Here is a 14,340-nt window from a genome sequence, read left to right as displayed (position 1 = left end):
AACTAAAAAAAATAGAACCGGGAAAAAAGAAAAGGTCAAAATAGAAGCCCTATTTCCAAGCATTCCACATTCAGGCATCGGCAACACTCCCGCGACTCTGTGCCAACCAAGATAAGAGGAGCGGTGTTTATCCACATCTCACTTGCGACGTGAAAGTAAGAAAAAAAACGAGAAGAAAAATCCAATAGTGTGCCGCAGCCAAGACGAGAGCTTACTTAGTTGAGCCAGGACTCTTTCCCAGCCAACAAAGGAGCCACGCCGGGGCGGCGATTAAGCCGCTTATAAGCCGCTCAGGCTGGGCTAACGCAGCCTCGGCTTGAAGGTGTTCGCCCCAGCCTATACCGCATACACGGAGAACTCGTCCGTGTCGTGCGTGTGTCTCCTTCGCGTCCGCTGGCAGCCGCAACCCTGACGTGTGTCCAAGCACCGCTCCTCGGTCGGCAAAAAAGGCCGCGTAGAAAGCCGTAAAAAATAAAGAAAAGAAGTTTTAACGCGGTAAGCTTCGCGACGGCGCGCGCAAGCCCGGATTCAAGGCCACCAGGCTCTGGATTATCCCCGCGCGCGTTTATGGGCGCCCGTAAAATGAATCGGCTGTGTAGGGACGGGAAGGAGGGATCTTCGAGACAAACGCTTTCCAGGAGCCAAATTTCTCCAACTCGCGGAAGCAATTGCTCGCACAGTCTCGCTACTGCACTTGTGGTCGTATCGTGGCGAAGGTCTTCGCGCGCGGTTGATAAACAGAGTTTATAAAGAATCAGCTACGGCTTACGCGTGAAACCTAACGCAGCCAAAGGGGATACATTTTGTTTCTGCTTGGCTGCTTTTACAGATCAAGCTAACCGAGTTACGACGAATCCGTGATTTCACAGAGCAGCGAGGAGACCCCATCCAGCTGCCCTGCACTCTCAACACAGTTCGGCTTCAATGCCGGAGCCAGTTTGATCCCGGGCACAGTTATTTTACGACGGCTTTTAGAAGCCGCACTACGCCCTATATATGAGTTTGCCAGGGCCGGGCGTGAGCTAAGTGTTTACCAGTAAGGCGTAAAAATTCCCTGAAGGTTGCTTTTTTACTGCCAGCATGCGTCCAATAGTCAATGTCGTCGCTAAAGACCTCCCATGGAGAGTGACTCGTTCGACCTCCAAGGGCATTTGAAGGTCACGGTGTGACGCAATCATTCAGTCCATAAAAAGAGCTTGAGGCGAAATTCAACTAAGGCCCCGCGACGCCCAGCGTCGGCGAGGGATGGCCGCGGTGGTCGAGTAAGCTTCGAGCTTCGATCGCCCAAAGATCGCACGGCTGTCGATACAAGGATCCGTCGTTCCTGGAATGATCCCTGTGCTGTGAGGTGTCCAGAGCAGGTTAAAGAACCGCAAGTGGTCGAAATCATACGGATTTCCTCTACATACGACATCTAGCATCGCTCACGTGCAGATTCGGGGCCTTAAACCTTTGACACCGCATCATAAATCACACCGCACCACTCCACAGCATAGTACACAACACGCCGTCCATATCATACCGTACCGAACCATACCGCACCGTACTATACCATACCTTACCGTACTGTTCCGTTCCGTACCATACCGAACCAGACCGCACCATGACAAATCGTACCGTACCGAACCTTACCGCACCGTACTATACCGTACCTTACCGTACTGTTCCGTACCATACCGAACCGTGCCAGATCGTACCGTACCGAACCATACCGCACCGTACTATACCCTACCTTACCGTACCATACCGAACCAGACCGCACCATGACAGATCGTACCGTACCGAACCTTACCGCACTGTACTATACCGTACCTTACAGTACTGTTCCGTTCCGTACCATACCGAATCATACCGCACCGTACTATACCCTACCTTACCGTACTGTTTCGTACCATACCGTACCGAACCATACCGCACCATACTATACCCTACCTTACCGTACTGTTCCGTACCATACCGTACCGAACCATACCGCACCGTACTATACCCTACCTTACCGTACTGTTCCGTACCATACCGTACCGAACCATGCCGCACCGTACCGTACCCTACCTTACCGTACTGTTCCGTACCATACCGTACCGAACCACACCGCACCGTACTATACCCTACCTTACCGTACTGTTCCGTTCCGTACCATTCCGAACGAGACCACGCCATGCCAGGTCGTACCGTACCCTACCTTACCGTACTGTTCCGTACCATACCGTACCATACCGCACCGTACTATACCCTACCTTACCGTACTGTTCCGTACCATACCGTACCGAACCATACCGCACCGTACTATACCCTACCTTACCGTACTGTTCCGTACCATACCGTACCGAACCATACCGCACCGTACTATACCCTACCTTACCGTACTGTTCCGTACCATACCGTACCGAACCATACCGCACCGTACTATACCCTACCTTACCGTACTGTTCCGTACCATACCGTACCGAACCATACCGCACCGTACTATACCCTACCTTACCGTACTGTTCCGTACCATACCGTACCGAACCGTACTATACCCTACCTTACCGTACTGTTCCGTACCATACCGTACCGAACCACACCGCACCGTACTATACCCTACCTTACCGTACTGTTCCGTTCCGTACCGTACCATTCCGAACGAGACCACGCCATGCCAGGTCGTACCGTACCCTACCTTACCGTACTGTTCCGTACCATACCGTACCATACCGCACCGTACTATACCCTACCTTACCGTACTGTTCCGTACCATACCATACCGAACCATACCGCACCGTACTATACCCTACCTTACCGTACTGTTCCGTTCCGTACCATTCCGAACGAGACCACGCCGTGCCAGATCGTACCGTACCCTACCTTACCGTACTGTTCCGTACCATACCGTACCGAACCATACCGCACCGTACTATACCCTACCTTACCGTACTGTTCCGTACCATACCGTACCGAACCATACCGCACCGTACTATACCCTACCTTACCGTACTGTTCCGTACCATACCGTACCGAACCATACCGCACCGTACTATACCCTACCTTACCGTACTGTTCCGTACCATACCGTACCGAACCATACCGCACCGTACTATACCCTACCTTACCGTACTGTTCCGTACCATACCGTACCGAACCACACCGCACCGTACTATACCCTACCTTACCGTACTGTTCCGTTCCGTACCGTACCGTACCGAACGAGACCACGCCATGCCAGATCGTACAGTACCGAACCTTACCGCACCGTGCCGTACCGTCGCTCTTTGCAACAAAACCGCATCGCGTCGAACTCTCAACTGCCACTGCCGCCCTCGGATTTCAAATCTGCGAGCGAGGCAGCTGCAACGAACCTTTCTCCGGCAACACTGAGAGCAGTGAAGACAGAACAGCACGACGGGTAATTCCCACTGGCTCGAGGCAAGTGACGTCACAACCGGTAAAGACACCAACAGCCTAACGCTGTGGCATCACCAACACTTACTGTAATTATGCGCTCCAGTGAATTTTTTTTTCCTAGCTAGCTTTATTTTTTTTTTACCACTGTGACGTGTGCTATACTTCTCAAGAGTTTGCAAAATATCTACGGTCTCTTGGGTTTACCCATCACACCTCGCTGTGGAACGGCAAAGGGGAAGTGGATGGGGCCATATCCAACCAGGCATCGCGCTTTCTTTATACATATGGGCTCAACCATGGTTACAAAACAATTAATCAATTAATCAAACAAAGTATTTCGCTGTTCATATACGTGGCTGGTTGCGATTATTTTTGTTTACTCGATTAATTGCTCTCTTCCTACACCTTGGTCAAGGGCACAGGAATTGTCACGCCTTGTTCACAATTTCTGTCGACGCTTCAAACATCGTTGGAATGTTAAAAAAACTTGAATGGTAATTGTTAACAAACTTATCCAGAACACAAATGGAACGTTTAGCAAAGTAAAAAGTTCGTTACTCAAACTTTCAGGCTTTATGCAGTTTGCAAAACAAACAGTCCCAAAACGAGCTATAAGGCGTCAAACGACCGTGCAGGAGTTTCCCGTTCGAAAATTTGCATACAGTTTAAGGAGCGTCGCTGCATAAAGCGCACCAAAACTCACAGAAGGCGCCCAACCAGGGTACCGAATATTTTTGACGCTTCATTCTCACTCCTCGCAGAGTAACCATAAGATCGACGAACAGTCAGCAAAATCGTGCCCAGTTAGCCCTCCGCGGCTACCACTTAAAACAATTTACTTTCACTTATAGGAGAATGTAAACTAGTAACGAATTATGAATATGCAGCAGCTTAACGCAATGTCACTGAAAGGTCACTGCAGCTTCGCGCCATTGTATAGTCGCACAGTAAAAAGCAGGAGTGTTGTGACACCGAAAGGCGGGCGATACTGCGACGTAATGAGGAAAGAAATAGCGCGGCATGTTGTCTCACTCGGGTGAACACTTGAACTGCACATTCGTAGATAGAAACAAGGAAAGAGGGGGACGCAAGAAAGAAGTGCAGGTGCACAGCACCACGGTGCAGAGCGCGCATGCGCGGGTGGAGACATTCCAGACCACAAACGCGGGAGACCGCAGCGCGCGCCAAAAGCCAGGTGTTTAGATATTTTTCAACCGAAATAACAGAAACCACGAGGAACCGGAAAAGCAAGAAAGAAAAATGAAAAATGGCCGACTGTGATGCCGAAGGAGCCGCTTCCCGCGGTTTCATCCCCACCCACTTGTTTACGAGAAATAACCCCTCACGGAAGGCAGACCAGCAGCCACTGTTGTTTTTTGTTTGTAATAATTCTTTCCGCGATTAATTATCACGTCCTTCGTCTACCGCTCGAGACTTCTCGTGACGTCACTGGCACGTGAGCGGCGGCGAGGCATGCGATTCGCCCTGCAGCTCCGATAACATAGTCAGGACCGACGAATGACGCCAAGAGGTAACAATAAACGACTCGGAAAAGAATCTTCCAAAATTGCGGCCCGAGATCTAACGCAGACAGCGCAAGAAATGCCAGAGCCCGTTTCCGAAGCCGCCTTTCGCAGCAGAGTACCCGCGATAGCCGCGAAGAAAACGTGAGATGGGGGGGGGGGGGGGGGGGAGGGGTGCGTTGATGCCCAATCGACGCTCGTTCAGGGTTGGCCCGCGTACGCGGGCACGAACGAGGCAGAGAAAAAAGAAAAAAAAAAGGAAGGAAGCAAGCCAGCGTGGGTCGCCGTTCGCTTGCAGCGCGGAGGCCAAATTGATTCCGCTCGGAGAAGCGCGATTGGGAGCCATCAAGAGCGCGTCATGCCACACAATCGACGCCGATCCATTGGCGCAGCTCAGGCAGGAATGATGGGCGTACAAGTGAACGGGGGAAGCGGCCGGAGTCACCGCTCTCATAGGAAAGCGCGGAGCACTTTCTTGGGCTCTCTTGCCCAGTGCTTCCTTCTCCAAGCTCCCCCGCACTGCTGCTTTTATGTTTAATTCAATCTGCAGGGTCCAACGTCGAGTAGTCAGGGGCGGCGTTTTGATAGAGCCGATAGACCTGTTGCTGTAAATGTAGAGAGACGTGTGTATACTGTTACCGCCGCACCGCCTTTCAACGGGACAACGTCAACTGCTGCCATCTGTCGGTCGCCCCTGTCGCTAACATATACTGCGCGTGCGCAGTAGGAGCTGACTGTTTTCAAGCAGAACTAGAAGAAGAGAGGAGCGCATACGCAGTGCAGCTACGTGAAGTTGGTCTATGGGGGTTTAACGTCCCAAAGCGACTCAGGCCATTATAGTAGGCGGATTATAGAAATCGTCCCCCTTTTATGCAAGAGCTCGTAGCTGAAGTGGTCGTATCAATTAGAACGAATGCAATTTTGGGGACAACAGAGACGACATAAGGCTACAGGAATGTTGTCCCTGCTCCCCCCCCCCCCCCCCCCCCACATATATGTCTGCGAAGCATGAGAAAAAATGAAATCGCCGCCTGCAAGTATTCATTCATGGGTCTCAATCAACAAAAAAAAATCCTATCCTTTCTTACCCACCACGGCGAGCTTTTTAGCTGAATAAACCAGGTGGTGAAAAAGAGAGAGCAGCAAAGGAAGAGCTGTACAGCGAAGTGCCACCCGCTCAATCTTTTTGCGGTCAGCGAAGCGGCGCTCCGTCGAGGGTACCGTTTAGAGCGCTGGCCAGACCTTTCTTCGCGGCGAGCAGCGTGCTATATTTATCTGCGCCCGGGCGTCCTCGCTTCTTATCGGAGCCTCCCCTCAATTCCGCCGTCGTCGCCCAGACGTCCGAGATAAGCGCAGAGGCCCGGTCGCGTCGCACAAGGCAGAGGAGGAGGCCGACGAGCGTCTGGCCACTCAGTCCACGCGCGGACGCGACTTGGCCCCGCCTATCGGCGAATTTCTCGGCAGCTTGAATTGTAGGCTCTGCCCGCGAGATGTCGCTCGCGACCGAGGCACGGCGGAAGCAGCTGATTTCCTTAAAGGGACACTGAGGAGAAATTGAAGTTTGCTTGTATCGATAGAATAGCAGCTCCTGATCACAAAAACGCCACTCTTACTGAAAACAAAGGTCTTGTAATGTAGAAAATAGCAAGAACCAAAATACAGGTGTCGCCGCCACAGGCCAATCTCGCAAGTACAAGCGTGATGACTTCCTAGGACAAGAGGCGCCACCTTGGAGGAATTTTCCTTACCTCATGGAAGCCACAAATCTCTGAGGCTGGCAAAAGAAGGTTTGCGCACCGCACCGCTAGCCGTCAGAAATCACGGAGTCTGCGTTTACGTCACGTTTCACGTCACTCCGTTCTGAGACGTCATAAGAGTTGCCGCGACGTCATAAGAGTTCCCTGAGTTTGAATCAGAGCGGCGGGAAAAACTTTTTCATCTTCGTATCGAAATTTCTTTGAAATAACTGCATCTCTCGCGCCCGGTGAAGCGGCAACAAAGTCATGAAATGCCGAACTATCAGATTTTGCTAACAAAAAAAATGATAGAGTTCTCCTCAGTGTCCCTTTAAGCTTTCTACGGCTGCGACGCAGTATATATAATGTCCCCTCTATAAGCTATCGCTCTTGTCATCTTGATTATCATAATCAGTCCAGTTACGACCACTGCGCAACAAAGGCTTATCAGCCTCGGCATCATCATCATCACAAGGGCATCATCAGCCCCCCCCCCCCCCCCGGCACTCCCACTCCGCGAATGCAGCGTTCCCGCTCGCTAACCGCGGAGGGGTTCGTGCTCGAGGGACAAAGGGAAGGGACGACACAGCGTGAACAGTCATATGCTATTTATTACACTTACAATTAATACACAGAGCGGGCCATCTAGTGTATTTTAATGGCTACGGCCGTGGAGTTGCCGTGCAGGTAGCCTAGTGATATCTACGTCATTGGTTCGATGACACGATTCCCGGATTACACTTCATTAGCGCAGGACCAATGAGAACAGCGCATCACCGCGCTATGCCGGTCGATGAGAATGCATCTATGGTCGTGTGATCCACGTCTATGGATAGTCAGCCCCGGCACTGTGCCCCGTTGGTGGAGTTAGCTATCAGGTCGCTTTCGGGCTATACCAATAATAATAATAATAATAATAATAATAATAATAATAATAATAATTGGTTTTTGGGGGAGGAAATGGTGCAGTACCTTTCTCATATATCGTTGGACACCTGAACCACGCCGCAAGGGAAGGGATAGAGGAGGGAGTGAAAGAAGAAAGGAAGAAAGTGGTGCCGTAGTGCAGGGCTCCGGAATAATTTCGACCACCTGAGGATATTTAACGTCACTTTTTCACGCTTTGGGAAAGGTTAAAATTGTTGGAATCCGTTACTATTCTCTTTAAATATTTTTTTTATTCTGCGCTATAAGACGCGTTGGCCCGGTCCTCTGATTTCGAGTAAAAGAAAAATTGGCAGCAGCTTAACTTGGCTGGTGGTGGTAGTGGTTTTTTATTAAAATAATAGTAAAAAGGTAGGAAAAGATTTTTGCTAACCCCGGCATCTGCCATCGATACTGAAGCACCTGAGCTGGGGCAGCGGAACTTGGCCAACTCTGGAATTAAGCGAAAAGCAAGGACGCGTGCTAAGCGTCTGAGGCTCGTCCATGGCAGCTCCGCTACACGCTCGCGACAGCCGTTCTATATGTACCCACACGACCACGTGGCTATGAGGTGGTATCACATGGTCTTACGACACCCCCCATCGGATGCCATCACGTGGCTTAACATCACCCCATCGGATGTTCTTAAGGTCAAAGGTGAACCCAAAGGTCACCCAATGTCAAAGGTCAACTAAAGGTCATGGGTCAACGTTACGGGCCAAGGGTTCGACACCATAACTGTACCACATATAGTCATACACTGCTAACGTGGTTTGAGCGAAGGTCGTTCAAGGTCATTCGACGGCCTCCGCGACGACTGCTTTACCTAGCGTAGTGAAGCTCTTCGCTTCAAAAACCTGATTTTATCCCATTTTCGCACGCCAAGTACACGTTACGCAAAATCGGGTGCAACCCGATTTGTACCACGACTGGCGCCTTCAAGAAAATTGCAACTCGCGGCAGGAAAGTAACGAACGTGTCGTGCGGAACCAGCGTATGTCCTTAACCTATTGTAAAGCTTGTGTCTGGAGTTCTTTGTTGACAACTGTCCCGAGCGCAGAGTATCAAACAGGAAAGACCTTCCGATTAATCTCCTTCTTGCGTCCTCAATCCTCCCACTGAGTCTATTTTCTTCCACTTCATGTGCCGCTACTGAGTATGTGTATCGCTGTCTAACTGCTTATTGTTTATTGTATCTGACGTACAACTGCAGAGTAGCTGCTTCGGCCTATGAAGTGAACAGGCGCGGCCAAAACAACACGAAGCAAGCTTTTGCGTTTGAAATTTTCTCACATATTCCGCAGGGAAAATGTTAGCGTTTCTTGCCGTTATACGCTAGTGTAACAGCGTCTTTTTGTTAGCGCGTGCTTTCGGTGCCTCCTACTTTTCGCTACGTAAGTTATGAGAATAGTTTGATCACTGATGCGCGTTCCGTATAAGTATGGCCGCGACTGTACGTTCTTCGTTGTTGCTCACGCTTTGCGCTACACCTTCGGACGCTGTAGGTTTCGAATAAATGAAACGAAGAAATTAATTACGGCTGCACTGCGGAGGTCTCGCAGGGAAGTCCACCGTTCAGTTTCCCGTGCTTTAACCAGAAATTGAGAGGGCCCCTTTACGCGCACAAAAAAAAAATGCAACCAATACGAAGCATTTCACGTCCCGCAACATAACGGCTGTGAAGAGTTATGCTCGTCGGCAGGAATAACCGGATAAAAAAAAAATCAATTATGAAAGAGAGAACCCGAACGATTCCACCCTTACTAAAATTGTTTAGACAATCTGTAGACTGTCCATAGACTTCTGTCTATAAAGTCTATAGACAAACCATAGGGAACAGTCTATAGGGAATACACATCCTATAGAGAGTCTATAGACAATCTATAGATTTATGGCATACACATTTAGTAGACTTCTGTCTATAGACAGTCTATAGACCGTGAATAGACAAAAATATCCAAAGGAAGGCAATAGAGTCTATAAGATGTCTACAGACTGCCTACAGACTATTTTTGTAAGAGCGGGTAAAAAAAACCGCTAACAAGGGGCTAGTACTCGAGCCCCTCGTTATAAGTTTTATCCTTTTATTTTTCATTTTAGCGCCGTGCCAACTCACGGCCAGTAGTTGAGACAATTTCCTGCAGTTGGGCGCGCCTCACGCAACGTTAAAACCGTCTTCCCGAAGCAGGCCGTTCATGTCAACACTAGAGCGCCGAAAGCAGCGCATTCTCGCTATAATTGCAACGGCACTCGTTCCCGCCGGCCTTATCTCAGAACGCGATAGCGCGATGTAGTGGAGAGGTAAAAGGAGTATTAACACCGCGGAAGGCGACCAGCCCTGCTGCCTGCCTTCACGAACACGGAGATGCGCCAGGAGAGACCTTAACACCCGGGTGAAAAAAAAAAAGTGCACTTCACAGCAAGCACCGGTTGTCATTAGCGCAGAACACTGCTCAGGCAACACTCATTGCCACAGCTGAATGAAACCTCCCTTACAGAAATGGTCTATAGACCGTCTATAGACTTCTTATAGACTCTATTACCTGCCTGTAGATATTTATTTTTGTCTATTCATAGTCTATAGACTGTGTATAGACAGAAGTCTACTGAAAGTGTATATCCATAAATCTATAGATTGTCTATAGACTGTCTAGATGATTTGTATTGCCTATAGACTGTTCTCTAGGGTCTGAATATTGACTTTATAGGCTTAAGTCTATGGACAGTCTATAGACTGTTTAAAGAAATTTTTGTAAGGGTTGTCAGAACGTCAAGCATGTATACCGTGCTTTACGCCGACAAGCTACCTCGAACTCGACGGCAAGACCTCGACTCGGATAACATGGGCTTTAAGCGTATTTGTCTCATAACAGAGGCACCATATACATGACAACAAGACAAAGTTAAATGTAACGCGCACCAAGCTGCGCGAAACAGAAAACATCGACCGCTGAACCCAACTGAACAGACGCGTGACCAGCAATGCTCAATGCCATGACAGCATGTACCGAAGTGCTTTCAGACACAGTCCTCCCTCGGAGTAAATCAGCGCTGCCTTCCGGGTAGATTCGGATAACTCGAGTAAATTGCCACACAAGCCGGTTCGATACCTGGTTCGAAGTAAAAGCGATGCACGGCTTTCGTAGCTTCCAGCCATCTGCTTTCTTGCAGACTGCCTCTACGACTGGTACGAGCTTCAGACCCGAGTGGCGACAGTTATCAACACTATGTATCCGTCAAACCCTTGAGTGTACACCGCTGTCCATCATCGTAAGTCATGCATAATATTTTTAGTCTTTAATACACCGGTCCCTCGCGCAATTTCCCCCGAAGGCGTCTTACAGCAACAGTAAACAAAAAATGAATTATCTCACGACCGGCAACCGATCGTGTCCTGGACAAGGCTCTCCAGTAACTCTGACAGCGAAGCTTCTGATACTTGTTACCGGATCCCTTACAAATTTCTTGAGTCTGTCAACTGTCTGTAAGACTTTTGTCTACGAAGTCTTTAGACATTCTATAGACAAATCCCATAGACAAGTCTACAGGCAATACAAATCATATATATAGTCTATAGACAATGTATAGATTTATGGTCATACATTTTTAGTAGACATTTTCTATAGACAGTCTGTAGACTATGAATAGAGAACAGGAAATATCTATAAGAAGCTAATGGAGTCAACAGAAAGTCTATAGACTGTTTATAGAACCTTTTTATAAAGGAAACTTGACCAATGTAAGAATATCCTGCAAGCAAAAGGTTCTTGGCCAAGACAGTCTATAGAATATGAACAGAGAACAGGAAATATTTATAGGCAGGAAACGGAGTCTATACGAAGACTATAGATGGTCTATATGACCATTTTTAAGGCGAAAGCCTTTAATGGCTCATACTCACGGCCACGACCCTGTCCGTCCGATGTCACGCTCTTCAGCAACTCGATAAGAAAAGAAATCTTGTGCATGGCGGGATTCGAACCACCATCCTTCCGTCCCGCAGCCGAGCGTGCTAACGACTACGCTACTTCGTACCAACGCATATGCAGTTCGCCTTGTCTACGATGCTGGAGAGTGTTTCCGGAAGGGCGCCGAATAAGACGGGTGCCTCCCAAACGCCCTCCAGTGTCTCCAGCATCTAACATTCACAAAAGGTTGTGTACTTAACATCGTAGCCACAGAAGCAGTGACACAAGCAGTGACGCAACCAGTGACACAGCCAGTGACACAGCCAGTGACACAGCCAGTGACACAGCCAGTGACACAAGCAGTGACGCCGCGCTAAAGGCTTCCCCCTCACCGTACAGAGTCGACCACACTTGTCTATAGAGTGCTCGAGAGGTGCCATCCGGGGGAAATAAAGCGGAATTCTAAAGCAGCTATTGATTTCCTCTGATGGTGGTTGCACTGGAGAGCAGCATAATAGACAAGTGACCGGCACAGATGCCATGCGCCTTACCGCTAGCAAACAAGCTGCGAAAAAATTTCACTTCATTCGATGCGCAGCACACCGCCCAAGCGCTCTAGACAAGTATGATCGACTCTTTACTTAAAGTCAACAAAGTGCCCCTTGATATTTTTTTTTTAAGGGGAACTTGACCGACGCAAGAATCTCCCGTACGCGAAAGGGGGAAAGTGCTCGGCCACGTCGGGCCCGGACTCACGTATGAGATCATGGGCAGGTTGAGGGACGAGGCGACGGCCGCCTCGACGTAGCACGAGTCCTCGGGGCCGAAGAACGCGATGGCACCGTTGCGCCAGCACTCGAGCACCGACCGCGTGCCCTGGAGCATCTCGCCGCGGGTGTCGCGGTACAGCATCCGCATCTCGTAGCCCGGGATGCGGCGCTCCTTGTTCACCATGTCCACGGCGTACGTCATGGCGCCAGACACGATCAGGCCCTGGCGCCGCACGTTGTCCGTGCCGGCCACGTTGCTCAGGTAGGCCACGACGAGCGGCTTGCGCGGCGGCTCGGAAGTCGAGGACGTCTCGGTGACCTCCGCGGGCCCCGCGGTGACCGCCGGCACGGGCTGCACGCAGAGGAGAGACAGACACCGTCGAGCGCTTAGTGCATAATAATAATAATTGGTTTTTTGGGGAAAGGAAATGGCGCAGTATCTGTCTCATATATCGTTGGACACCTGAACCGCGCCGTTAGGGAAGGGATAAAGGAGGGAGTGAAAGAAGAAAGAAGGAGGTGCCGTAGTGGAGGGCTCCGGAATAATTTCGCTCAAAACAGGAATACGACTATATGGAACTGAAAAGAAAATTGGCAGTGGCTTAATTTGGCTAACCCTGGATTTCAGCGACCAGGAAGGACGCTCGCTAAGCGTCCGAGGTTCGTCCATGGCAGCTCCGCTACTGACCCGCCGCGGTGGCTCAGTGGTTAGGGCGCTCGGCTATTGATCCGGAGTTCCCGGGCTCGAACCCGACCGCGGCGGTTGCGTTTTTATGGAGGAAAAACGCTAAGGCGCCCGTGTGCTGTGCGATGTCAGTGCACGTTAAAGATCTCCAGGTGGTGCAAATTATTCCGGAGCCCTCCACTACGGCACCTATTCTTCCTTTATTCTTTCACTCCCTCCTTTATCCCTTCCCTTACGGCGCTGTTCAGGTGTCCAATGATATATGAGACAGATGCTGTGCCATTCTCTTCCTCAAAAACCAATTATTTAGCTCCGTTACACGCTCGCGACAGCCGTTCTATATATATGTATACCCACACGGCCACGTGTGGGTATACATTTCATTTCTCACATCAAAACTATTTCAGATATAGCACCTGTCTTACTGCACATTCCATTCCATACTTTTTTTTTCGCTGGTTCTAAGTCCTGCATGTATATATATATATATATATATATATATATATATATATATATATATATATATATATATATATATATATATATATATATATATATATATATATATGTGTGTGTGTGTGTGTGTGTGTGTGTGTGTGTGTATGTGTGTGTGTGTATATATATATGTAATAACGTGACAGTCTGTTGGCCTTGTCAATTAGGGGTGGGAGCCTCTTCAAGCTACTGAGTTTGTGGCTTTTTGCTCCTACCCTAGCATTTTTTTCTCTTCTTCAGGACAAAAAATGCTAAATAAAGTTGATTGAGTTGATTGATTGATTGTCTATGACGTGGTATCACATGGTCATGGTCGGATGTCATCGCGTGGCTTCACATCAGCCCATCGGATGTTCTTAAGGTCAAAGGTAAACCCAAAGGTCACCCAACGCCAAAGGTCAACTAAAGGTCATTGGTCAAGGTCAGGGGTCAAGGGTTCGACACCATCACAGTACGACATATGGTCATACACGGCTAACGTGGTTGGACTGAAGGTCGTTCAAGCTCATTCTCCGGTCTGCGCGACGACTGCTTTACCTGGTGTAGTGAGGCTTCTCGCTACAAAAAGGAGTAAGGTGTCTTTAACACCCTCTCTTGTATAAAAGGGAGTGTGCAGACGACAGCTTAATCCCTTTTTACACGTTTCTGTTTAGAGCGCGGCGTGGCAAAAAGTACCTTAGCCTCCCAGTGATGTTCCGTTCGGGGTTTTTTCTTTTTGCAGGTAATTCTAGGCGCAAAATTTGGCCAAAAGGGAAATTTCAAGAGCCGTTGAATTTCCTCGGTTCTTGTTTTTCAAATTGCTGGCTTCTCCAAACTGCCTCAAGGGAAAAAGGGAGCAGAAATGTGGATTTTGGTGTCCAAGAATTTTTGCTTAGGACAATGTATTCTGCAAATTTTACTCTAAATTTACGTCAG

At 49.1% G+C, this 14,340-nt stretch overlaps 1 protein-coding gene across 4 annotated transcripts in view; it reads right to left on the bottom strand.

The window, feature by feature from the left end:
- LOC144101282 (receptor-type guanylate cyclase Gyc76C-like) overlaps window positions 1-14,340 on the bottom strand; it is a 329,269-nt gene that overhangs the window by 127,223 nt on the left and 187,706 nt on the right. For all 4 annotated transcript variants that reach the window (XR_013307978.1, XM_077634377.1, XM_077634378.1 and 1 more), the window contains one exon: window positions 12,232-12,597. Coding sequence is in view for 3 of the 4 variants with exons in the window: in XM_077634377.1 (XP_077490503.1) it covers window positions 12,232-12,597 (366 nt within the window). In the remaining variant the exon portion in view is untranslated. The remainder of the gene's footprint in view (window positions 1-12,231; window positions 12,598-14,340) is intronic.

Source organism: Amblyomma americanum, chromosome 8, assembly GCF_052857255.1.
Source record: "Amblyomma americanum isolate KBUSLIRL-KWMA chromosome 8, ASM5285725v1, whole genome shotgun sequence".
Classification (NCBI taxonomy): Eukaryota; Metazoa; Arthropoda; class Arachnida; order Ixodida; family Ixodidae; genus Amblyomma; species Amblyomma americanum.
The sequence above is the reverse complement of the archived record's forward strand: the minus strand, read 5'-3'. Positions and strand labels throughout refer to the sequence as shown.